The sequence below is a fragment of the Mesocricetus auratus genome, unplaced genomic scaffold (genome assembly GCF_017639785.1).
Source record: "Mesocricetus auratus isolate SY011 unplaced genomic scaffold, BCM_Maur_2.0 Super-Scaffold_100015, whole genome shotgun sequence".
In the NCBI taxonomy this organism is placed as follows: Eukaryota; Metazoa; Chordata; class Mammalia; order Rodentia; family Cricetidae; genus Mesocricetus; species Mesocricetus auratus.
Genome location: NW_024429198.1, coordinates 5,498,737 through 5,526,229, shown reverse-complemented (window position 1 = coordinate 5,526,229; position 27,493 = coordinate 5,498,737). Strand labels below are relative to the sequence as shown.

Sequence of the window (27,493 nt, the reverse complement as noted above, 5' to 3'; positions counted from 1 at the left end):
CACAGTTAATTACTTAGTGACTTTATTTCTGCCCTTAGATCAATCCTAGAAAATACCCTGGGACAAAGAAGAAGCTGTACAATGAAGATTAAATAAAGCATCACTCTGAGTTTTTTAGTTGAGGGCTAATCATTTGGAGTCACATGGCCATCTCCACAGCCTGGTTCCCAGGGTCAGGCATTTAGAGCTTCCAGGCAGTTGTCATCATGATGATGAAGAACACATCTGTGTCAATGGATGCACTCACGCCTGCATAGTAGTTCATGAACTCCTCAGGGGTCACCTGTAGAGAAGTTAGAAGAGAAGAGATACTTTGCTTCTGCTTTTAATAGAGGCCTCCTTTCCATCCCTGTAAAGAGAAGGGGCATGATCACCAAGGATTTCTGTGTGTACGATTGTACTGAGGAACAGACCTAAAACCAAAGCAAAAACCAAACCAAGTTAAAGATGGTGGTGAGAGTGGCTCAGGGCAGAAGTAAGCCTTGATAACCTCCAAGTCGCCCTAAGTGAAGAGTGAGGCATGGGTTGTCATCTTTTCTTTAAGAACTATGACCTGTTGGTTCAGACATAGAGAATAAACTCAGAATAAGAAGTAGATATTCTTCAGCTGCAGGTAATACTGTCTTTCTGCCACTTGTCAGAAGCAAGTCATGTCCAATGTCAGGAGAAGAATGTCCCACCTTTTAAGGAATGCTTTGTCCTGTGGGTAAAGAAAGCAATTTCTAGTAAAATGTGTGATTTGCATGTGTTTTTAAGGTATGAATTGCTCATTCAAGGCTGAGAATGAGCAAAACCATTACGTTTTGCTTCTTTCTTTCCACCCCTCCCCAGGCTCTACTCTGTGCACATGACTGTCTTTGGAATGTCAGCAGAAATGTCTATCCATACCAGGGTTCAGAGAAATCTCCATTTGGAAAAAAGGAAGAAAGTCTAATGAGTTAATAGGAGTTGGCCAATCTCTCAGTCAAAAGATTAAAAGCATAATCACAAGAAAGGAAACTCGTAAAGAAATGAAGAATTGTTTCTAGTTCTCACAGCTTAATCTTTGGAACAATTACTATCTCTTTCATGTACTATAGGGGCTCATTGAACAACATGTTTGGTTTGGTTTTGAAAACCAAACAAAAAGCTGTAAGTTAACCAAGGGACCTACAATGTTTCCCTATACTGTTTCCAAAACTGCCTTCCTCAACGCCAGTAAAAAGATACCAGGAAAAATGACCCTAAACACAGTGGATGGTGGATCTGTGCTCATCCAGCTGTAAATACAAATAAAAACATACAGGTGGGAATTATTGTTTATATGAAAGAGTTTATCATAGGTTGTATTGTGGGGGGGTGCGCATGCGCACATGTGCGTGTGTCTATAAAGGTGTGGTTCATACCGATAATCTCAGCACTCAGGAGGCAGAAGCAGGTGGATCTCTGTGAATTCAAGGCCAACCTGGTCTACAGAGTGAGTGCCAGGACAGGCTCCAAAGCTACACAGAGAAACCCTGTCTCCAAAAACCAAAAACAAAGAAACAAACAAAAACCCAGCCAATTCTTTATGTTTTTAAGATGTTATTAAAACCACAAAAGTTTGGTGGCGGGGGGATGGTTCATCTTTACGATCACTGACTGTTCTTTAAGAGCACCTGGGTTTAATTCCCAGAACCCACAAAAGGCTGAATCACTTTTATGAACATTTATTTTATTATGTCTGTTAAATAAGATATCTGTAAAACCCTCAGCACAACAGCCAGTTGGTAGGTGTTTAAGAAACATTGTTCAGATTCATTGTGGTACTAAATAAGGCTGCATATATATGATGCTTAGTAATGAAAATGAGGCTTTTTCAATATTTTACATCTAATGATCTCAATATGGGTTGATTAAGCACCAATGGAGCATACATTTAACATACAAAGACTTTGGGTACATCTCCCCAAAACCAGACTTAATGCTCCCTCAGTTTAACCAGCCACTCAATGGCAATGAACAGCTAATATTCAACATTATTAAAAATGTCTATGGTATTCAAGCAACATCAAATACTGTAACTACAAAAAAAAAACCTCAATAACCTTTTGAGAATTTGAGAGATCAGCATGGCTGATTGAGATAAAAGTCAGAAGGAGCTGAAGTGGGGACGTTAAATCAGTTGAATCACAAAGGACTACTTGGACGTATTAGAGTCAAAGGCAGCTGACATTTCCCCTGGTGACAAGGAGGAACCACCTGCAAAAGAACCAGAGACAACAGGGACCCAAGTAGACTTGAGCTATTAGGGGAAATGGCAGTTGGCTATTTTTCTCTGACGTCTTGGTAGATCAAAGACAGCAGCACCAGAGGAAACATACAGTTCTGTTATTTCTGTCCTAGACATTTGACTGCCCAACAGAAGCTGGGACTCTTTTGTATCTGCTGTCACAATTCCTCAACCTACCAGACACTACTTCAACTGCTTCTCCATCTCTGACTTGCAAAATGTCAGCGGGAAGGAAACTTCCCCTTTGGAAACTTCCCCTTCCTACGTCCTGTCCTGTGCCTTGATAATAAGACAAGCCATCAGGTTTTGTGGGAAAGGGAGGGGGAAATTCCCTTCAGAAGAAGGCTTGCTTCTTCTTCCCATAAGCACCGCCCCTTCTTAGTGACTGCCCCACTTACCTTTTCTGGTAAGGCCCAAAGATTAAGAGCTGCTGCTGATGCTGCTGAGGCTGAGGGATGCCCCTCCCCCATCGCCCTAACTCTCAGGTCCTCTAAGACAAAAACTTAAAGTCCTTAAACAAGTAGCTTAGGGCTCTTAGCCCATCTCTTCCAATATACAACATCCTGTATACTTGAAGGCAATGATTCATGAAGACGGAGTGAATGCTTTTACGTTGAAGTTCACTGCCATTTAGATGTGCAAACTAATCTCAAAATTTCCTAAAGGATGAGTCAGGGCCAATTCTGCTCTCTGGGATTCCCTTTACCACCAGCTGCTTTTTCACACAGCAAAACACAATGCAAATGATGCTCCTACGGACAAGGGTAAAATGAACCAAACGTCCTGAAAAGCCTTTCATATCTGTTCCAAAGCATCTTGATCCTATTTAAAATTAAGCACTCTTTTATTGTAATCAAATTCATGAGAATACAGCTAGCGGGATATGAGGAGTACAGTGACAGTGAGATGGGCTGATGTCCAAAACACCACACTTTCCATGATGAGCAATTAGCAGCCCATGGATCCCCTAAGGAGAAAGATATGTCTGTTTCAGTATATGTTTGAAACGTAGTATTTTTTCACTTTAGTGTTTAACAGTTCAGATGGCCCCAAGGGAATGTTTCCTTCTAGTTGTAACAGTTATGGTGTCAACATGTTGAACTTTTTTAAGGCTTTGAACCTATTTCTCATCTACAATTTCAATGTGGGTAGATAAACTCCATGTGGAAACATCTTTTTCACTTACCAACCCATCTTTGTCATATGGTGAATCAAAGTTGTCCAGAAATTTCCGGAAGACTTGTTCCTCCGTCCATTCCCCATTTTGATACTTTGGATGGTGTTTAGCATTATAAACTTCTCGAAGGTCTTCAATGGTTATAACACCATCTCCAGTTTTGTCTAACTTCCTAAAAGCTTTCATGATTACCTCTTTTCTGGCTCTGGACATTGGGGGCTAGATAAATTAAAAAATAAAATAAATAAAAATAAACACACACACTTAGATAAATATACATTCAAATGAGTCTCTTCTATGACACATGTGATTCATTATTCTCATCTGTGACGTGAAACCTAAGAGAGATACTTGAGAAAGTCCCTCAGCTGGTTCAGTGTTCCACCCTCAACCCTCTGAAATGTACTAGCATGTTCTGAAAACAAAACCTTAAAGAAGGCAACCCAAACCACACGAAAGCCAAACTCCTCAACAGAAAACATGGATTCATGGGGTGAAGGTTGGGAAAAATACTTACTCGTAATGTGAGAAGAAACTCATTGAAGTCTATGGTCCCGTTTCCATCTCTGTCAAATCTCCGGAAAAGCTCCTCCACCTCTTCTTTTTCCATGACCACAGCATAATCATTTAACCCTTTCAAAAATTCTTTGAAATCAAGGGTTCGGTTGTTATTGTCATCCATGATCCGAAACACTCTGAAGATAACAACATGAAAAAAAAGAAAAGAAAAAACCCCAAAAAGAACAATGTGTTTAAGTGTGAAGATGAAAAAAGTGAACCCCTGCTGTTTGCTTTCAAATATAATACAGTGTTTTAGATTTTTCTCCTCAGACTCACTCTTGAGCTCAGAGGCTGTCAGCATTTCTTCAAACACACATGCACACAAACACACATACACACAGAGAAAGCTATGATTACACTGTTTGATTCTAATTGCATGACATGTGCAATAGTTACCTTTTCTGTCTCCCAAACATCTAGGTGAGAAGGCTTGGCTGTCAGGTGTGGCGGCACTGCTAGAGGTTGGTAGGTCAGACAATTAGAGTCATGCCCCTTACAAAGGAGTCTGGACCCTGCCTGCTTTCTTCTGATTTCCCTCCCAGTCACCCAGAAGACACAGCTTTATTCCTATGCATGCTCCCTGTGCCCTGCCACAGGCCCAAAGCAATGAAGTTAATTTGTCATAAACTGAAGCCTCTGACACTGTGAGCCTTGTAGGTTTATTATCCCTGGCATCTTGTTATAATAATAAAGAACTACTAATATAGGTAACCTTTTCAGGAATCCATGTTTGCTAATAAATCCATAATTTCCTCACTTCCACTTAAACAAATGCCAAAAAAAGGTAAACAAGCAATCGAAGCATAGGGTTTTTTTTTTTTTTAGTTAATCATATTGATCTGGATAAAATCTCCAAAATCTAATGTTAAGCATAAATAAAGCTTCTAATTCTCCACCAGATGTGCACAACCCACATAAACCGTATAAATGCTATTTTGTCTACAGGAAGTCTCTGCTTAGAAACACATCTGTTTTAGCCAAGGAGTCTAATCATTCCAAATACAAGGTACTGTAACTTTTATGAAAGAAATGCTGTCTTCTCATTGATCTTGTTCACCTAAGGTCTCTCTATGAATGTCACACCATACTGTGATGATCTTACTCTTTTCCACTCTTCCCTTCTCCTCCACCATACACCACTCCCCGTACTAAAGCCCTAAGAATTGTATTTTTGCTAAAATCATAGCAGACAGAATTATCACTTGATATTTCAAAAGGATGAGCTTGAGTTCTAGTTCTACAGTAAAGTAACAACAGTGTAGGGAGAAATTTTAGGTGACTGTGCCGCTGACCACGCCCACTTTGGGTGTGGCTAGAGGCGCATTCCAATGTGGTAATAAAAGGCAGTGTAGGAGAGATGCTCGCTCTCTTTCGGGGTTCCGGTATTGGAAAGCTAGCTCACCTGGGTTGCCAGTTTCTCTTGTAAGTACTTTCCACAATAAATAGTTACCCATACCCTCATCAAGTGTGCCGTTTATTTTATAGTTTGGTGTAAGGAATGTTTCGGAACCAGGTCCAGACACCGCAGAAGCGGCTGTGTGCCCTTTATTTTACACAACAGCTATGTAAACTTGAGTATAACTGGGTCTCACTTTCCCATAAAAGTCTATACTGTTGACCCTTCATTGCTAGTTCTGTGTAAAGATGAGAAATTCAGATACAAATGACATGAAAGTAGATGCCTGACTGTGGGAAGAAAGGGAACCAGCAAGGAGAAGTAAAGAAATAGAAGAGAACAATGGGGAGAAATCAACTAGAATGGAGATATATATGTATAAAATATCATGATTTTATACTGAATGGCAATGATAAACATAAAAATAAGTAAAATGTTAGACTCTTATTCATTTATATTTAATATCTTATTTTAAAAGCTAGAAATAACACTTGGGATATTGTATAAGTAAATAAGTACATCATACAGACTTGAACATGGATTATAGGGCAGCAGAGCCCATCTCTATGTTTTTTATTGTTACAAATTTACTGTGTAGCAGTCACTCTATTAATATTCACCAGATAGATGAGTTTGTGAATAAACTTTCACACTACAAGAAAGAGGCTGGTATATTTCTTTTTTAATGATAAATTTGGAATAAATAAATTGCTAACACCTCTTGGTTTATTCAACAAACTTTAACATCAGTTAGGCATCTTATAAGCTGAAAAACATTGCATTAAACATTGTAATGTGAAATACATAGGTGAACAAAACACAGACTCTATCCTTAAGGAATTTATTCAGAGTCAGAAAGATGGGAGGGATAGAGCAATTAGCTATTCTGAGTTCTTGCAAATTAAGCATTTCAGATTGAAAGTGGTTTGTAGAAGATCCCTTGACCATCTGTGGAAGCAAGAAGACAGCCACCAAAGGTTGAAAGAGATGCAATAAATATGGACAAGTGGGTCATTAGAAGAATATAAAGAATTTTAATGACTTGAAGTTCGAAAGGGCTTAAACTTTGCTACATGTTAAAAAGTAACTGCTTAAAACAAGCTAAATTTTAGAGGCCCTTAGAAAGAGCTGGTTGAAGCAATTCAGATGACAGTATGAGACGAGACCTCAAAATGCTGTAGAAACCAAACCATCAGTGTGGTAGACTGATGAAGATAATTCTCAATTTTCCAGCTCAAGAGATCATGAGTATTGATATCTCCATATACAGAAAGGAGTGATTCATCTTGCTTTTGGATAGTAAAGCAACTAACTGAGATTTTCACTAGTTGCCAATTAGTTAAAAACTTAGAATGTCTTTTCTGATATAAAATATAAATTAGAGCTCAAGAGAGGATTTTCTGCCAGGTTTGTACAGGGACACAGAGTAAAGATGAGTTCTGTCTGCCATCTATAAAACATAAGTTGAATTCAGGATATTGGCAATAGGAGCTATCTGTATTTCTTGGATAGAAGGAAGTGTTTAAGGAAGAATATATACTATTGAAATTCTCCAGACTTCAGTGTCAAAAAGTAAAGATGCCAAAATGGAAATAGATCATCTTGATGCTGACCTTCAGAATAAATACTCAAGGCAGGGTGGACAAATACTTCCACAAGAGTATGCTTCACAGAATGAGCACTCTGGAGCTTAGTAGATGGTAGATACTAACTAAAGAGATAATCTTCAAAGGAAAGATTGGTGATAATGTTTGTGTTTGTGAGGGTATATTTACTGGAGTTTGGACTTAGAAGAAAAGGGAGTTCTAGAGGACAGACTCAGGGAGACCAAGGCCAACAATAAGGGAGACAGAAGGCAGTTAAGCAGAAAGCCCAGGGTGCGATGGTGGCAGCTCCCAGTGGAAGGGCTAGCTTAGATGAAGATGGAGTGGTTACAAAAGGTGGGAATGGTGTGGGCAGCAGAAGAATCCAATTGCATGATTGTTAGTGGAACACACATCAGGGTTCCTCAGAGATCTACACTCAAGACAAGGAAGTGAACCCAAGATGGACTTAGAGGTTGGAACCACACAACACTAAAACAAAGTGGTTGTGATAGCATGTATGGCAAGGTCCATGTGTCTACAGTCTTGAAACTCTAACAGAACCAAGCTTAGTTTAAGAAAAGCATGGAAGTGCCTTGTGTATTTGTTTCTTGGAAGTTTTTGGAGGGGCTTCCCTAGGTGTCCAGTACTGGGAATAAAGTTTCTTCAGCACCTGGGTGTGAGGTTGGCTTCTCCTTACTTAGACATCCTGTACTTCTTTATCAAACATCTTCTCATACCACTGAAAGGCACACTTAGAACATGTTTACTCCCTTAGTCTCAGTCCTCCATGGGACCGGCAGAATCTTGTCCACCCATAAGGCCCCCAAAACATGTTCAAGGACAGGCTTATGGTAGGCATTCATTATAATTTGTTAAAACACACAAGAGTCATTCTTAGGAGGCTCACAGTCTCCTTTCCCCTTTGATTTTCAGTCCTGGGGTCTGTTCACACTATCAAATATCAGAGAATGTAATGAGAATCGTCTGACCCGTAGAATACTACTGGGGGTAAACACTGAATTATCCCATGGGCAGTTACAGTGGCAAGTGAGACATGACAGCCTGGCTGGGAGCAAACTCCAAATTCTCTTTTAGACAAGATCTCATGTAGCCAAGTCTGCTGGCCTCAACTCATTACATAGCCAGCAATGACAGTGAACTGCTAAATCTCTTGCCTTCACCTCCCAAGTGCTGGGTAACAGGCTTGTGCCAACAATCCTATTTTTCCAAATTCTTTTTTTTTTTAATTTTATTTTCCAGTTTAAATTTAGATAAGAATCAAGGTTGCTTCACAAGTCAGTTCCAGGTCCCTCTCCCATTCCCTCCCTTCCTCCCGTGCCCTCCCCTCCCCCCCCGTTATCCTCTCATTTCTCCAGGGAGGGTGAGGCCCTCCATGGGGGTGTCCATAGTGTGTCATTTCATATAGGGCAGGGCCTAGACCCTTTCCCAAGAGTTCTGGGTGAGAGTGCTCCTCACATTGTTCTATTGGAGTCCAAAGTCCGTGTGTAAACTTGGGATGGGTACTGATCTGCTGCCCAAGGCTCAATAGATTCCCTAGGCCTCTTCACTGACACCCAGATTCAGGGGGTCTTGATCAGTCCCATGCTGGCTTCCCAGGCTAATGCCTGGGATTCAAGAGTTAACCTTTGTCTGGTCAGCTGTTTCTGGGGGTTAAACCAGCCCAGTCTTAATTCCTTTGATCATCAGTCCTCCCTCTCTGTTACTGGCTTTCTTGAGTTCAGCTCAGTACTTAACCAAGGGAGTCTGCCTCTTCTTCGATCAGCCACTAAATAAAGTTTCCGTTTCCCAGACTCTCTGGCCATAGGATTGTAGGCTGGCACTCCCCAGATCTATGTCTAAAATCCATATATGAGAGAGTACATGCCATGTTTCTCTTTTTGTGACTGGGTTACCTCACTCAGGATGGTTTCTTCTAGTGTCATCCATTTGCCTGCGAATCTCATGATTCCATTATTTTTTTCTGCTGAATAGTACTCCATTGTGTAGATGTTAATCATTAATTATTCCACCTCCTTCTACCACAGCTTTGGGGAGGACCTGTCTCCTAGTCCTTCCAGGTGTCCATACTCTTGGCATGCTTTTCTTTACTTCCATTGCCTCAGAAGCTTCCTTTCCTTGGAACAGACACGTGCTTTGCTGAATTAAAGGTTAAGAACCAAGCACTGTCATGAAGACTCAGAGATCAGATCTCCCAAACAACAAATTTCACAGGTAAGAAACTGAGGCGTTAAGAGGATATGATTTGCCCAATTTCACAAAATCAACATAAGGCTTGCCTAGACAATTCTGATCTTTCTATTTTATTTTGCTGTATCCTAGCTGTGGTGGCTTGAAGCAGAATGACTGCTATAGGCTCATATGCTTGAATTTTTGGTCCCCGTTTGGTGGACCTGTTTGGGAAATATTAAGAGGAGTGACCTTATGGGAGGAGATGTATCACTGGGAGTGGGCTTTGAGGTTTCAAAACCACACACCATACCCAGTTACATCTCTCTGCATCCTGTTTGTGGATTGGGATGTTAGCGCTCAGCCACTACTCTAGCACCATGCCTGCTTGCCTGCTGCCATGCTCCCTGCTATGATGGTCATGGACTCTAACCATCTAGAACCATTCATGTCCCAAATTAAATGTTTTTTTTAATAAGTTGCCTTAGTCATAGTGTTTTGTCACTACAATAGAAAAGTAACTAAGACACTATCCTACCTGCCAAGACCTTTGATGCCTGCAGAGCCCCTGGCTAGGCATTGCAATCGAAGTCTTTCAATAGGATCAGTAGCCGTAGAGAGCTTTTTCTTGGATTGGATTGCCATCTCACGGTCATGGCGTGCTGTCCCTGCCATCTGAAAGAAGAATCCACAGCATGTTAATGGAATTCAGACCCTACTGCCCACTAGACAATCGACGGAATAAAACTTACAGCTCTCTGTCATCCTGCCCTCAGGAAATAGCCTCAAACTTCCTAGAATTTACAATGTTTAACTATGCCAATTGTGTACCTGGCATATTTACAACTTACATAGTTTCAATGGCACATGCTGACTTCACTCTGGACAATAATGAAGTACACAAACATTTTCCAATACACTTTGATCTTTCGGAAGCCTGTCTTCCTCCACATAACCACTTCCCCCATAGTGAAAGGAAAGGGGCCAGGAAAAGCTACAAATGGAAAGAGTTCAGAAGCTGCTAAGGATGCTAAACTTGAACAAATCAGGACGTATGTATATATGGAAGTGAGAGAAACTATTTGGCCTATAACATTAGTAGGAATTAATAGTGAATTTCTCAGTACTAACTTGTTTGAATCAATTGTGATATATATGCATATATATTCACAGTTACAGTTATTTATTTATAATGTCCTATATACCTTTGATCCTACATTTAATGTTCTCCTCTGTGTTTTAAATGCTTAGTTCTGTTGCTTTTGTCTTCACTGAGAGTCTCAACATGAGTGTTAGTGATGCTTATTTACTCGAACACTCGCTTTAGTAGGCTAATGCCCCTTGATACCAACACACACACACACACACACACACACACACACACACACACACACACACCACCCCTTTCTCCCCTAGTTGATCTTTTCCAGAAATATTCAGAAACAGGAAAAGTGACCTGGGCAGTCCAGACTTGGGTTCTCAGAACTCTGACTTCAGTGGGAAGAGCCTAAGACCAACAACCTAGAAACCTGGACTTTGGTCTTGCTGCTCCAAACCCATCCCTGGTGAATCTGAGTTTAAGAAAAAGTTTCCATTATCTATTGCCAGTGATAGTACAGATGCAGGGTAGACGGTAGAGAGTAGAGACCAGAGAACACACAGTACCAGGATCTGGGTCTGCTCAGCATCCAGTGAGGGGCTTTTCACTGCATCATGGAGGGCATCCCATGCCATAGCAGGACAAGCATGTCAGCCCTATGCCCCCTTCTCTCTTGATAAATCCATACTATAACCATCATGGAGGGCATCACACGCCCCAGCGGAACAATCATGTCAGCCCTAGACCCCCTTCTCTTTTCGTGAAACCACACTGTAGCCATCGTGGAGGCCCCACTCTGTGGACTTCTTTTAACTTTAATTATATCACAAAGGTCCCACCTAAAAGTGTCATTAACACATAGACACATGAATTTTGGAGGACACATTAAATCACAGCAGGAAACAAGTATGGCTAGGTAAAATGACTTTCCTATAAATCCTGAGTCCCAGCAGGGTTCTTTCTCCTCCACCATTTGTAAGAATATGTAAGAAATTCAAAGTGTAATCTGCTGGTACTTCCTTATGCAAAATCAAAATAGACTTTGGGAAGACCAGACACTGGGATTTAAACTGCAACCACTTCGGCCTTCTGAGGCCAATTCCACCAGGGATGACAGAGACTGATGCTTCTGGACATAAATTCAGAGGAAAAACTACAGCCAAGCATTGTACTTGAGCTGCCCAATTTACCATCGTTTTTTCATCATTTAGTCACTTAATTCATCAACAAACAAGTCAATATCACCTATGTCCTCTTTGCAATGTACTATGTTAGGGCAGAAGTTAGGAGTGTGAGGGGTAACTCAGAGAATCAATCTCTTGAATAGCATAGAATCTTCATTTGAATTTTGAAGCCTCATATTAAGACAGAAGAGGAAAGAAATAAAGACCTGGGATTTGAGAGGAGGGCAAGACATACTCAGAGCTCTGAGGTTTGAATAACATATCTGCTGTAGTCTCTGTATATGATGTCATGATGTCACTGACATCACAGCCCCAACAAAAGTGTGTCTGATCCAAAATACACCTCTGACCGTGGTGACAACAGTATCATCTGTCAGGCTGCACCAGCTTCTGGAGGCAGTCCTTCCCAATGCATGTGGCCACAGCACCACCATGTGTTGGCTCATGACATGTACAGGTGCCTTTTCAGAGGCACAGTTCAGCCCGTTCAACAAGCCTCTACCCAGTCTGCTAGGTTTGAAGCAAAAGGGAACAGAGACAGTCTTCACAGCTGACAATCTCCCTCTAGTCCCACTACTGAACTACAGTTCACCCCAACAAAAAAGCACAGGTATCCCAGTTTCTAGATGGGGACTTTCTGAGACACCAGAGAGGAAAGGATGCCCACATTTTACTCATAAGAGAAGGTAAAACAATGTCTAGGCTAGGGCTGTGAGTGTACAGCCAGGATGGACGCCATATATTTTATATGGCTGGTACGCCACATGCTTTGGCCAAAGTAAATGATTAAATAGCCTAAGTAGAGAAGTACGCCATTTTATTTTTATTTCATTTGCACATGCGCCTCTATGTACATATATGTCACATCTATGAGAAGTCACAGATTATGGAACATACAGGCTAGATGAGTTTGTTGTGTCCCATATGCTGCCTGGACCCTGCAGACAGTGATGGGTCCATTTAAAATGCCAAGTGACTGACCTTGAGATTTGAGGAGAAGAAAGGACTAGGGCAATATCTAGAGCTGCTGGTTGCCTCTGCCTCCCCCCACAAACATCATCCCATACCCACAATGGCAGGGGAAGGGACATTCACAGCCCAGCAAAAGGCTAGCCTTGAAGTTCTTGGGCAGAGGCTGAGTGGAGACTGGTGGCACTGGTCCTGTGCAGGCTGTCTCATTCCACTGCTCTTTTGCACAGCCGGCGTCCACTGTGAGAGTTCTCAGCCTGGATTTCCACCATTCTTCTCAAGTGGGATGTGGAAACACAGAGTTCTGCTTCTGAGAGCATTTCTTTCCTTCTTTCTTTCTTTCTTCCTTCCTTCCTTCCTCCCTCCCTCCCTCCCTTCCTTGCTTCCTTCTTTCTTTCCTTCCTTCCTTCTTCCTTCCTTTCTTTCTTTCTTTTGATGATGATGTATAACCTTGAAGTCTTTTAAATTAATTTTTATTTATATAAAAAATAATCCTATATTGCATACCAGCCCCAGTTCCCTCTCCCTCCCATCCTCCCATTTCACCCAGCAACTCCCATCCCATTCCCATCCACTCCTCATGGAGGGTAAGTGTTGTGGGATTCTTGCCTGGGTCCAGTTGCCACTTCAGAGCCCCCAAATAAACACACAAAACTTATATTAGTTACAATGATGTCAGCCAATGTCCAGGGCTTCTCATTGTCTAGTTCTGCCTTAAGTATTAACCATAACTACTAATATGTATATTTTTACAAGGACTTATCTTTACAAGAATGCCAGACTCAAGTGTCTTCTCCTCCTGGGATCACATAGTGACTCTCTACTACATTTCCCAGAATCCTCCTTCTCTCCTAGTCCCACCTATCTTGCTTCCCTATTGGTCAACAGTATTTTATTCATCAACCAAGAAAAGAGACATATTTACAGACTGACATCTCCCACCATCTCCTCTTTTCTGTCTAAACAAAAAGAAAGGTTTGAACTTTAACATAGTCAAATTATATATAATGAAACAGTTATCAAGCAAGAACTATAGTTACACTATTTAGCCCATTAACATTTAGCAAGATATAAAGAAAATATTCTATCATCTATCTTATCTTTGTGAGTTTAAAGTCATATATAACTTATCTTTTATCATAACTAAGGAAAACTATAACCATGACTATTTGTCTTCAACTCCATAAAAGACCACAGAAGGATAATATATAAACTCTAGAACTGACAGAGAGCAAAGCTGGTTGCCCCTACGCTGCTGTGAAACCTTGGGTGACTGTCCAGGTAGCCTGATGTTTCTGTCTTCACTGCACTTTTGGAAGTTGCTCACCTGTACTTCCTGCCTACCCTAGTATTATTATCCTCCTTCTCAGGTCTTTGATGAGGTTGAAGATTAGAGTGTCACAATTATTGGTCTCTCTTCCTAGATAGAAATATTAGGTAAAGACTTAAACTTTCCAGCTTAGGACAACTCTATAGTAATCTCTGTTATGTCTTTACCCTAGGACTGCATATGTAGTTCTTGCTATTTGCTCTTGTTGCTTCACTGGCGATAGGTGTGTTTGTTCTTATTTTCCTTCTCCTAGAGCATACTTGAATTTTGCTGTCCTTGTATATAGTTTTGTGTCAAGTCTAAATCTTCTCTTTAGACTAAAAGGGGAATTGTAGGGAGAGAGCTAACCTATGGCGCTGACCATGCCCATTTGGGCCTCATCACAGGTGTGGAAGTGAGGTGGGGAATTTAGGCTGGTGTGCTCTCTCTGGCTGCTGGCCAGGTCATGGGAAACAGCTTGGGAGGATCCTGGGAGCCGGAACGTGTGGCAGCCTCTTCTGTAAGTGGAATCTCTCCAAATAAATATTTTAGCCTGTATTGGTTCTATTGAATCTCAATTCCTGTGTGCCCCCTACAGATGAGGCCTCTGGGAGCATTTCTTAAAGGTTCTGTGTAGGCTGACCCTTAGAACAGAGATTCACTAAGGCCCTGTCCTACACTTCTGATGCATTTCATTGGGTTCTCTTTAGTGCTACCTGGTGGCAGAAAATTAAACTACTCCTTCCTCCCTTCCTTCCTCCCTTCCCTCCCTACCTCTCTCATGCACTACACAGACAGCAACCTGTAAACACAAAAGTAGACCCAATCATCAAAGTGCCCTCTAGCATATTAACTGACACATCCTAAAACACCAAATAATAACACCCAGGTTACTATTAAGACCAAAGAAATGTCTTACTGCATCTTCAAAAATGCAACCCCATCCTTGGTTTCTCTGGCACGTAATCAAGGGAACTGGTGCAGCTTTGTCCTGCTCAAATAAAACTACAAGAAAGAAGTCAATCTGGGGAGATGCAGAGAGGAGAGAGGGCAGAATCACATAATGGAAGGCTGAGCGAAGCATGTGCAGGGCTGGTGCAGGGAATATGTGCCAAGGAGGAGATGCCCGCCCTCCTGGCTGGTGGGGGCATACACTACAATGACTGGCTAGGTCTTTTTGTTTCTGCCAGTCTTCCTTTGCCCCCTTGTGGCTGAGTGACGAAGAATGTGTGCTGTAAGAAAACCGTCCTACTAGGTGGCAGTAGCATAAGCCCAGCTCCTATGAGCAGCAAGTGCCCGCACAGCTGTACTGATTTTTCCCAAGGTTGTTCCATCTTTTTAATGTTGTAAAGTCGTTTTTCACCACTGCTGTACTGAGCAATGTATTTTTTTACCTTAATTGCCATTTTAGGCATTTCTGTAATTGTTAAGTGTCTGTACCATCACATTAGACTTTGTCAAAAACAAAGGACGTAGTGTGGCTGTAAGAGTTTCCACAGTTTTAAAGCATCGTTCTGTATTTACACAATTGAGGAGAAAAGCATCTGCAGAGAAGGGGGCTATTGACTAAGGTAGCAGGACCTGAAGATATTTTGAGGAGGAAAACATGCTTGTCTTTGCTTCTGTTCTCCTCCTGACTCTGTTACCTCAGACCTCATCCTGAGGAGCATACCACACCTTATGTTGCCTTCACAACCATTTTAAGTACAAGTCTGTTTAGCTTTCTGATTCCAGAAACAGGGCTCAGTCACTCTGATAGGCTCTTAAGTTTAACACTGCACCCAAATGGTCCAAGCTGAGGTTCGAGACAAGAGCTTAGAGGCACCTCTCCTCACAGCTGCCCAGGCCCATTGCTCGATCTAAATCCTAGTCTATGGGGTCCCTTATATGCTACTAGTCTGTCTCCCCCTTCCTTACTCCTCCCCCTCCCTCTAAAAAATCACAGACTGGGAAATTTATAACGAAAAGAAATTAATTCCCTAGAGTTCTACAGGGTGAAATCCAAGACCAAGGCCCTGAAGTTTAGTGATGGGTGAGAACATGTCTCTTTTTACTGTGGGGCTGTGAGCTCTATGCTCTTCAGAATTCTGTTCTTTAGTCTTTCTATTAATACTAGGATGAAAATTAAAGACTATTCCTCATGTTTGTGATGGGACATGTTTGAAAAATACTTCCAAAGTATCATTGTCTTAGTTCGGATTTCTATTGCTGTGAGAAAACACCATGGCCAAACAGTGGGTGGAAAGGAGTTTTTCATCTTACATTCTACAGCACAGTTCATCACTGAGGGAAGTCAGGACCAGAAGTCAAATAGGGCAGGAGCTTTGAGGCAGAGCTGATCCAGAGGCCATGGAGGAGTGCTGTTTAACTGGCTTGCCACTCATGGCTTGCTTATCCTACTTTGTTATAGCACCTAGGACTACCACCCAAGTTACTGCCCACAGTAATCTATTTCTTCCTACATCAACCATCAATCAAGAAAGTGCACCAAAAGCTTGCTCACAAGTCAATCAACATCTTAGAACATTAACATCATAGAGCTCTGTAATAGATGTCAACACTTGCCTGACTCAACACTACTGCCATGGGATTTGTATTGTTTGTTTGACACATTGACGGTCTTCTGATATTTGCACTTAAAGTATTCTGATTTGACATAATTAGCAAATACTTATTCCTGTAGTAAACTTATTTGATTTGATTCTAAACATTAACCTTGATCTGGCTGAAGCAACTACACAGGCTATGGGGATAAACTGCTCTCTCTAAGAATTGGAGTAGTGGAGGATGTGGGCACTGCTTTATTATAAACTTCTACTCTCAATAGAAGTTACTTGTTCAATATCAGCCTCTTTGGCACTTCTGACTATGAGAGAAAGAGAAACGTGCTTAGCATGTCATTCAAGGGCTCCTAAGACTTACTCACGCAGTGACAATCCAGACTTAGTCAGACACAGAGCTTACATTGAGGTCTCTTCACACGAGCACCTTTGGGACCGCCAAGTAGTGTTCAGGAGGTCTGAGGGAAGCACTCTCTTTGTTGTTCCTCCTCCATCTGACTCTCCTCCTGGACTGGATTGAATCTCTGCTGTTTTGGTCAGAACTTAACTTGCAGCTTATTCTGAGTCTAATCAACCTGCCAGGTGAAAACTCTTAAAGGAACAAAATAAGAAGATATGTAACTTCTACTCAAGGTGAGCACAGGTCTAGGAGATTTGTACACAAGACAGGAACTAGATTAACAAAGCCTACAGAAAAGAAAAATAAAATGTATGTTTCCAAACTCTGTGGTTCCAATACTATGCTAATGCAAACAAGCAAGTAACATTTTTCCATTGCCAAAAAGACATGGTCTCAGGCAGTGGTATCGACTCCACTTGCCTGCAAAGCTTTCCCTCACATTGCTTAGATGTAGGAAGAACCACAGGCCTGATATGGGAGGTCCTTCTGTATGCTGCAAATATGTGTTGCTTTATTTGTTGATGAATAAAGCTGTTACCGCCAAAGTATAGGCAGGAGGAGAAAATCTCCTCTCTACATTCTGGTGTCAGGAGTGAGATCTGAATGGACCTAAATGTTTGGGGGATAACCCGATGACCACGGCCAACCCATGTGATCCGCCACCCACTTCAGTCCAGTGCTTGTATGCCCACTCCAGGTTGGGAGGAAAGTAGCTGAGGGCACTGCGCCTTAGCACTCCCTGCTGGGCAAACACTTGGATAAGGTCTGTCAGGCAGCACAGGCAGAGGTACACAGAGACATTTGCAGGTGCAGGCAGAGCCAGAGGCACAGTTGGAATTTGCATCCTTGTATCCGTTACTCACCTAAATCACTAAGTCAATTGTATAATGTTTTACAGTGTTTCTCTGGGAATCATTTGCTATAAAAGGTTTAATATATGGACACTCTTAAGTCCAATGAGGTTTGTGTGTGTGTGTGTGTGTGTGTGTGTGTGTGTGTGTGTGTGTGTGTGTGCCTCAATTGACATTTCCAGAGAACAGAGAAGGATAAGTAGATAGAAATCTAATGTCATTATACAACATTGACATAGGCTGGCAGATCTGGTATGGATTGTTGGCATAATCATTACTCATAGCAGAGAATAAGACTTTGATCTCCTTCAATGTTTGAAAGTCTGGAGCGAGTCAAAACAGTCACCTTAGTCCCAAGATACTAGTGTCAGTCCATCCTCCAAGACTGACTTTTATACTCAAAGTGTTCTAAATGTCTATAACAACAAAGCAATACCAGTAAATACATCCAGACCCCAAGAAGCAGGAAAGATCAAGAGACACTTCTAGCTAAGCCTGCCCCCTTGTAAGTGCTTTCCATTCAGCTTCTACTATGGAAATCTATGGGTCACTACTGCAAAGGAAACTGGAGATCCTGGCTTTTGGCTGAGTACTTTGTTCCCATCCACACCCCAAGGTTCTCTGTTCATAAAAAGGAACCTTGAAATTGAACTGGCAAGCTACAGTTTCTACCACAGCAGGCAGAAGAAGCAGTGATTTCAGAAAGCTAGAATGTGGTGACTCTAGACCAGCTTATGCCCCAACACTGTCTACAGCAGTGCTTTTCAACATGTGGGCCATGACTCCTAAAGGGGTTGTATATCAGATGTTTATATTACAAGTCATAACAATAGCAAAATTGCAGCTATGATGTAGCAGTGAAATAATTTTATGGTTGTGGGGTCACCACAACACAAGGAACTGCATTAAAGGGTTATAGCATTATGGAGGCTGAGAACCTCTGTTCTTCTATAATCTAAACTTCCTACAGGCACACCCAACACCCACAATATCCACATTTAGAAGACTAAATTCAGAATTTACCACAGCTTCACACGTTCCAACCACTGTTTCCACAAGCCATATACTTTTCAACATCCCAAAGTTGAATTTGTGACAGTGAATAACATGTTCAGTTTTGAACACTGTTGTTCTTAAAGAATACTTGAGAAAATTGCTGCACCTTCTACGGGGCTATTTTATAGATTGTACCTTCAGCAAACTTGCCAAGATAGATGACTTCCCCAGAATAGCTAAGTTAATCTTAATAAACTGCTAATTGTTGTAAATTTTACTGTCTCTATTGTTCTTGTAAGACAATGGGTCCTGGGAAGAACTAACTACTGCTTTTGCTTTTGTAAAAACTACTTGCTTGCTGGAGATAACTGTGGCATCTACAGGATGTTTGTTATAAAAATTAGGCACTGCAGGATGTAAGCTAATTTGACATGCAAAGTGCTATAACTTTGTAACCATAACAAGACACCCTGAATTCACAAAAACATAACCAATAATGGTATCCACCCTAGCACATCAGAGCAAAGCCCATACACCAAACCTGGTCCTCTACCTTCTCCCATAAATAAGGACTTACTGGAAAGCAGGGCACCATGTGTTCTTCATGGTGCAACTACAAAGATGGAAGCTGCTTCAAAGACTTCATGGCACAAAGCCTGGACTATTTATTATTGCCTTTATGGGAAAACAGTTTACAAAAGATAAAAATAAGAGAAATAGGAAATCTTACTTAGCACTCACACTATGTCAGCTTCCCCTGCTATAGCATGAACTATGTTTTGTAATTGATTAACAAAGAGTTTCTCTTTTTTTTTTTTTTTTTTTTTTAGGTTTTTCGAGACATGGTTTCTCTGTATTGTTTTGGAGCCTGTCCTGGAACTAGCTCTTGTAGACCAGGCTGGCCTCGAACTCACAGACATCCACCTGCCTCTGCCTCCCGAGTGCTGGGATTAAAGGTGTGTGCCACCACCGCCCGGCTTATTTCTTTTGTTTTTATTTCAGGTCAGTGAAGTGGCTTCCTGAGCAAAGATGCTCACTACCAAGTCTGGCAAATAGAATTCCAACTGGGATCCACAGGGTCGAAGGACAAAAACAATTATAGCAAGTGTCCCCTTGTCTTACACAAGCATGCCATGACACTTGCCATGTCCCCTGACTGAAATAAAGTAATGTAATATAAGGAAGAAAATCTCTCTCTCTCTCTCTCTCTCTCTCTCTCTCTCTCTCTCTCTCTCTCTCTCTCTCTCTCTTTCTCTCTGAATTTGGTATAAAGTACATCCTGATAATAACTCTCAGAGATTTCAATTTATACTTGTATGCATTCGAGAAAAGGGCCATATTTAAACCCATTTTTACAAACCAAATAAACGAATATAAAAGGGTTTAAGGTTTAAGAGCAAATCAAGACTGTTCACTATACTCATGTATAAATTACTCACATTTTAGAAAACATTATTTTGTCAACAAAGAGCCTTTGTATTCTTCACAGAACAAAATCCAGGACAAAAAAAAAATTGAACAGAGCATGCCTCACAAATCAGGTAACACTATAGCCTCCTGGAGTAGCATGGCCTCCCTATTAACAGCCCACATTGTTGCTACAGAGGATACATTGCCCAAGGTACTGGGACATTGTCATGTCCTCCCCAACAGAAGACTGTTATGCTCTCAGAGTACACCTTCTACATTGCAATAGTTACAAATGTTTTATTCCATTGGCCTTTAGACTGAGCAAAAGATGAGGAACAACTAACTATTCTCAGTCTAAGAGGGAAAACAAGATGTTGGGCGCCTGAGACACACGGAGAATCTCTTCCCAAGGCTATCGGGAATAGAGAAAGTTTCTTGGGAATACCAGGAGAGCACAACCCGGGGTCTTTCCCACAGTTAGCATGCATCTTGTAGTACACCCTTCTATCAACTACATGCTTGTCTCTACAACACAGAAAACTGCCTCTCTGAATTCTCCAATTTATATGTAGACACACATGCACACATGTCAGATCAGAATCAGAAGCAAACTTTTATTTAAAACATTCAGTAGGGTGAAGCATTATTTAAAAACTAGATTACAGGGAGGAAAGAAATTATCAAATTTCCATAAGGTCAATACCTCCACTCCTCCCAAGACCTTGCCATCAGTACAGGGTTCCCGGGAGAGACCAGTCCCGAGCATCTTATATAGTCACAGGCAGACATTGCGATCCTCCTATATTACAAAGCTCTCTGCACAGAGCTACCTCTCAAATATTCATCTGTATCTGTACTAAAGATCCTGACCAAGAGCCTCTGAGGAAAGAGAAGAACCTCTTGTGGCTTACAGACTGCAGTCAGCCATTGACAGAAGCCAGGGCCAGGCATTCAGACAGAAACTCTGAGGTCACCCTGTTTGGTATTCCACGAAGCTCTAATCAGGGCCCCATTCACAGCCTAGGAAAGAATAGCAACCTTTTTATCAGATGCTGCTGGCTGGCAGGGACACTCAGGTTTTTGCTTAGCTATCCTTTATATACAGCCCATGAAACACCTGCCCAGGTATGGCTACCACCTACAGTGCTCTCGGCATCACCTCCTGCCTCCAGGTCCCTGCCCTGTTTGAGTTCCTGCCCTACTATGATGTGGAAGTGCAAACAAAATAAACCCTTTTCTCTCCAACTTGCTTTTAGTCATGGTGTTTCATCATAACAGATATGCCAAGACATAGACCAATGGAACAAAAGCAAAGAACCAAACTAAACACTAGGACATGTAACTTCAGCCATTAAATATTTTACAAAGACATTAAAAGCATAAACTTGGGGGCAGGGTGCTGTGTATCTTCAACAAATGATGCTGGGAAAATTAAATGTCCACATGCAGAAGAATAAAATTAGAGCCATACCTATTATCTTGCACAAAACCTCTGCAAAAGGATCAAAGTGTGGTGATATCTTACTCGTACAAATAAAGCCTGTCTGAAGGTCAGAGAATGGAGCTTGTCACTCACTAACCATAGAGGTCTGGAGGTCTGTAGAGACAGACAGGAAGTGAGATGGTTGGGATAATCAGGGAGAAACAGGAATTTGCTCTGTCTGCTGAGATGCTAAGGAGGTAAGGTGTGGCCATGGCTTGCTCCTTCTTGTTTCTGATCTCTCAGCATTTTCCTCTATATCTGGCTCTGGTTTTTGTTACTTAAACCAATTAGAAGTCCATTTACATCAAAGACCCAAGCATGAAACCCGGAAGAGTGAAACTGCTAGAAGAAAACATGGCAGTACCCTACAGGATACAGGTGTCTGGAAAAACTTCCCAAATAGGATTCCATTTGCTCAAAACTGAGTTCAACACTGATAAGTGGGACTTCATAAAACTGAAAGGTTTCTACACAGCTACAGAAACAAACGACCAGGTAAACATCAAGCCTACAAAATGGTAAAGAATATTTGCTGGCTATTCATCTGAGAAATGATCAATGTAAGAATACAAATTTTAAGAACAACTTTTAAAAAAGAGTCAAACAAAACAAAACAAAAAAAAAAACATGACACATTCAAAAAGTAGGCCTACGATCTGTACAGCAAGTTCCCCCCAAAATGAGAAAAAAAATGGCTAGAAAATATCTCAAAAAATTTTCATCATCCCTAGCAACCACCAAAATGCAAATGAAAACAACTTTGAGATTTCATCCTACCCCACTCAGAATGGCAAAGTTCAACAATCAGCTGCAAATTCTTGGGTGAGTGTGGAGAAAAGGAAACCCTCATTCGCTGTTGGTAGGATTGCAAATTGATGCAGCCCCTTGGGAAATCTGTGTGGAGAATTCTCAAAATGCCAATAATAAATGTACCAGATGACCCACATATATAATTTCTTGGCATATTCCAAAAAGATTGAATATTCAATTCTGAGAATGCTTGCTCAGTCATGTTCATTACTGCTCTCTTACTGCTAGGAAAAGGAAACAATCTACATGACAAATTAACAGACAAATGAAATGTGGTATAATGTATAATATAATTATATTATAAGCACTGTATAATGAAAATATGGTACATAGGCCTATGCAGTACTACTCAGCTATAAACAAAGCTGAAACCATGGAATTGCAGGTAAATGGATCAGACTAGAAAAAACAAACTGAGTGAGGTAACACAGATCTAAAAACACAAAAATCACATGTGTCTTCTCATCAGAAGCTCCTAGCTCTAAATCTCCAAATGTGAGTTCAAATCCTGAAATAACTGCAGCAGCCGGGAAATTAAGAAGGGAACGTTCGCGGGTTAAGGGGCTGGAGGAACAATAGAGTGATGAATAGCAGGGCACAAGTGTTGTGATGGGAGAAATAGGAAAAAATGAGCTGAGAGTTCTACGATAGAAAGGGAGGAAAGCAGGAAACAGGGAGGAGAGTAAGATAAATGTAAGGATGTCTCAAAACATCGTAAGAAATCACCATAGTAACTGTTTACCTAGCAATACCTATGCTAATGTACATACATAGTTTAATTTTCCATCCATGTTCCCATAAAGAATCAAAGACCATGTAAGAAAAACTCCACCAACAGGCATGAGAAGACCTCTGAATTAGAAAATCTTAAAACATTGCATCTGTTGCTATTGCCTTTCCAGAGGTGGAAGGTTATTGCTGAAGATACCATTCACTTCAGACACAGAGCCCCTGAACTGGAACCTACCTAAAGTCTCCTCCTTGTGGACCAACTTCCATGTTACCAGAAGTTGTCACGCAAGCCTTCACATGAGAAAGCAACCAACAGTCCTATAAAGCTTATGAACTGCAATGACCAGCATGGTGCAATCATCCTAAGGGTGTGGCAGTGGCAAGCACACCTTGGCGGTGACCCACCACTGCCATTGTTATACCATTAGGCTAATGATAGCTTTGTCAGTGGAACAGCAGCAACCATACCAGCTCCTCCCCCAAGGCTACAGAGGCCGTCTCAGTTCCCTTCATATGCAAAAATCAGGCTTGGGGCCTCACTTCTCTAGAACTGTGTCCAGCCAAGAAAGCCACAGTTCGCCTTGTTACCAGACTATGAAAAGAAATAAACTCACAAAACAGGTTTCAAAGTAACTTTTTACCATTCCTTTGTTTAAAGGAACTGGTTTTGCCCAGGGACTGCTCTCACTAACCAACAACCTGTATCCCATGGTAAATGGTTAGATGGAAAGAAAAGTCAAAAGCTTATTCAAGTTATAAAGGTCTAACAAAGTGTTTAAAATATGTAAATGCTAGTTGGGAAGGTCTGAGGATGTGAAAGCTTACATTGAGAGGGTTTAAGAAGGTGATTTAAGAAAGAAGAGGGGTGAAGAGAACACCCAGCCTACTTGCAGGATCAACTCAGAAAAAAACCAAGCAGATCAAACTACACAAAGCTCGCCAATTCCCCCTGGTGTACAAATAGACTTTGAGTGCCCATCCCACAATGAGGAATGCTCTGTCAGCCTGGACCCTTGGGGGAGGGCCTAGGCCCTGCCCTGGAAGAAATGACACTCTGGAGATCCACCATGGAGGGCCTTACCGTCCCTAGGGATCCGAGTGGAGATTGGGTGAGGAACTGGAGGACCTGGTGAGGAGTTTGGGGAAGGAGGGGAGGGAGAGGGAGTTTGTTTCTAACTTAAATTTAAAAAAATAAAAGAAGAGGAGAAAAAAGAAACAAGGAGGAAATCCTCAAAAAAAAAAAAAACTGTGGAAAACAAAACAGAAACCATCAATGACTCCTTTACAACTTGTCTTCTGCCTTGTCCTTTGTGAGCTTGTATGTCTTCCATCCTAGGTGACTGAGTTTCTGGATGAGTAGTTCTTTCATTTTGAACAACTAAACAAGCCAGGAACACTATATATCATATCTATCAGACCCTGAGGATTTTTATAATACTAAAATGACTACAATAGTTGACTTAGGGTTATCTTAAGCTATTTTCCCACATGAGGCTAATGTCAATCTAGTGTCACACTAAGGTAAGGTTCCTAAGACTAAATTAGTTCTTTCCTTAGGATTTGGCCCTGGTTTGAATTTGTATGACTTTTCTTTGATAATCTGTGGTGAATTTGCGTTGAGTTTAAAATTATAACTTAACTTTTTTTTACAGAATATATCTCGCTTGATAAGTTAATCCTAAGCCTCTCTCTAAAATGTTAATAATTTGTTAAATTGTTCCAAGCAGATTCATACACACACACACACACACACACACACACACACACACACTGAATGTCACTACCTCATGGGGAAAATTTCATGTAATATCCTGTAAGCTTGTAACAAGTATCTTCAGTTTTTCATTCTTATAATTTAAGGTAAAATACAAAATTGAAATAATCAAAATAAACATTTTTAAATGTTTTGCTCTAAAAAAAGGTGGCTTAAGGTGTACAAATGCAATTTGTAAAGCATCAAGAAAATGATTTAAGGTGTGTGAAAAAGGAGAAATTTTTCATTTTCCCATCTTCAGATTTCTTTCCCTCTCTATGCCATTGTTTTAATAAGACTTCAAAAGTTCAGAGTTTTAACATTCATCAGTGGAGCTCTGGTAAGCACTGACTACTATGAGCTAAAGTCACAAGCTCAAGATTTTAAAATTCTTTTAGTTGCCTTCTAAGAATAGCCTTAAAAGTGCTAATCAATCATGCTAAAAGCATCTCTGTCCAATCTACATATCCAGCACTCTTGAAAGTGTGTCAGCACTTTTAACCCCACATCTGTTTTGGGTCTGAAAGATTTCACTTATGACTCAAAGGCATGAGTCTACTTCCCCTGTACAATGCTGATTTCAATACAGATTGCCAACAGGGGTAGTGATAACATATCTAAAACTTACATATCTTTTTATAAACTAAAAAACAAAATCTTGTAAGCTTCAGGGAATCAACGTAAACCTACCAGGACATTGGACCTACAAGTTCTAAATGTATACCAAAGATAAAAGTTTTTCCCTAACTCCTCATTTTTTTCCTTCTGTCCAATCAATTAAGACTGCAAACTCCTCCAGTGTGTCCTGTGCTCCAGTGGCATCTCTTCACAGCAACAAAAGCACTAAGACAGATTTGATCACAGCTATCACCTACTGACATGGAAAAAAACAAATGAATGAAATTTAATTCTCAATACGTGGAGCTTATAACAAACTAAGGAGCTTTCTGTGGTGGCAAGATATATGAGGGAAAAAAAGAGAAAAGCTCTGAGAAGATGAATTTCCAACCTAAAAGAGTTGTTACATTTCAGAATAATAAAAGGGGGTTACATTCATTAAGGTCATTCTCAACTTATCATTAATCAAGTCAGCTGTCTCATATAATTTTTAATGTCATGTCAATACTCTTTAATAAAAATGCGAATGTTTGGTTCAGAAATATAGGCAATCCATATTTAATGGACTTGGGATAAATTAACTCTATATGCGTGGTATCCCAATGGAAATTTTGAGGTATCCCAACTGAAGTCTGTCATTTCCTTCTTGCCTACCATCATAAAGGACAGTTTTTAAACCATGTTTTCTTCATCTTTCTGGGCATCATTGATTTCATGTGTTTTTAACATGAAGCATAAATAGTAGTGCCAGGTGTCAATTGCATCATCCCCATAAAAAAATCACCTAATACCTTTATTTCTCTGTTAAAGGTAGACACCTATGCTGTCCTGTCACAAATGTGCCCATTGCCTTATCCACTAACACCATAGAAACCATCACTCAACTGGCTCCACCTCACTAGGGCTGACAAAAAGTTGTCTCAGGTCTGGATCAGAGCTATAAAGGGTGCCTCTATTTTTAATCCATTCAAAGGTTCATTAAATGCTTAAAATTCCATATACACTCCACAGTATTGTGATCACACAGTCTCTTTTGTACAATACAGCACATAAGACAGCATTCTCAGAGCTACCAAAATATTGTTAGTGTTTATAAGCACATCACCAATATAAAAGAGATCAAATGGGTGCATGGGGGACTAGAGGGGGGAAAGGAAGGGGAGAATGGTAAAATTATATTAGTCTTCAAAAATATTCAAATTAAAAACATCATAAGAAAAAGAGTTACAGGTAATCCATGAATGAAAAAAAAAGGGGAAATCCTTTTTTCTACAGGGAAAAGTCCCCTGACAGGTTATCCATACATTGTGGCCAACCCTAAACACAAGAACGTACACACAAGAACGTACTGCCATCACTAAACAGATTTGTTTAGTGTGTGTGTGTGTGTGTGTGAGAGAGAGAGAGAGAGAGAGAGAGAGAGAGAGAGAGAGAGATGTTTACATGCAGCAATGATAAAGAAGAGGCCAAACATTTGAGAAGGAGTGAGCAGAGCAAAGGAGGAAGTGGTGAGAGGAGAGGGAGGGAGGGATGTTATTTTAATATAGTATTCTGTGAACAAAATACTCAACCAAAAAAGTAAATTAAAAACCTTAATTTTAATTCTGAATCTGTCATCAATCTATGGGATGTGGCATAACCAGTAAAAACTACATCACAAAATAAATAGGAATACAAGTGTATATCTGTTTGATTGCTTTGTGATTTGGAAATAGAATTCTCCTAAGCTCAATTTCACCAGAGGCATCATGATACTTACAGCAATCATCTAAACACTCCTCATCCAAGAACCCAGCACACAGACGCCACTCATAAACTGTTGTCTCCTTGGATTTTGCTAAACGAAATTGATTATTTTCTAAGCATCTCTTCCAAGAGACTACCCCTCGGGCCAAGTTTTGTGCACTGACAGCCTAGGGATGGACATGATTTATCAACAACTTTTAACTTTTAGATAATAGAACCTCACAGTTTAAAATGAAGCAAAGGTTGCAGAATTAATAGAATAAATAAGAACATTAAGTTACCTGAAATGCTAATCGGTAGCCACAGGCTGCTTCGAGCTGAAACTATAGAAACAGACTTCTGCACCTGGGGACTCTAACACCCTCCCTATGGTCCTGTGTCTCCTCCCTCTCACCGGTCTTCTTAAGGTGTCCC

At 40.7% G+C, this 27,493-nt stretch overlaps 1 protein-coding gene across 1 annotated transcript; it reads right to left on the bottom strand.

Moving 5' to 3' along the window:
- Capsl (calcyphosine like) lies at nucleotides 1-27,493 on the bottom strand. The gene is made up of 5 exons (XM_005077999.4): nucleotides 27,361-27,493; nucleotides 9,697-9,833; nucleotides 3,946-4,123; nucleotides 3,438-3,647; nucleotides 1-283 (listed from the first exon to the last, which is right to left on the bottom strand). Exons 2-5 carry the CDS (start codon nucleotides 9,831-9,833, stop codon nucleotides 182-184), a joined length of 627 nt encoding a protein of 208 aa, XP_005078056.1. The 5' UTR covers nucleotides 27,361-27,493; the 3' UTR covers nucleotides 1-181.

What these genes read in the sequence shown, in the direction of transcription:
- Capsl (XM_005077999.4), bottom strand. Translation starts at nt 9,833, where the DNA reads ATGGCAGGGACAGCACGCCATGACCGTGAGATGGCAATCCAATCCAAG. An exon ending in GGCATCAAAGGTCTTGGCAG is followed by an intron (nt 4,124 to 9,696) that starts GTAGGATAGTGT and finishes TGTTATCTTCAG; the next exon opens with AGTGTTTCGGATCATGGATG. An exon ending in CATATGACAAAGATGGGTTG is followed by an intron (nt 284 to 3,437) that starts GTAAGTGAAAAA and finishes ACTTCTCTACAG; the next exon opens with GTGACCCCTGAGGAGTTCAT.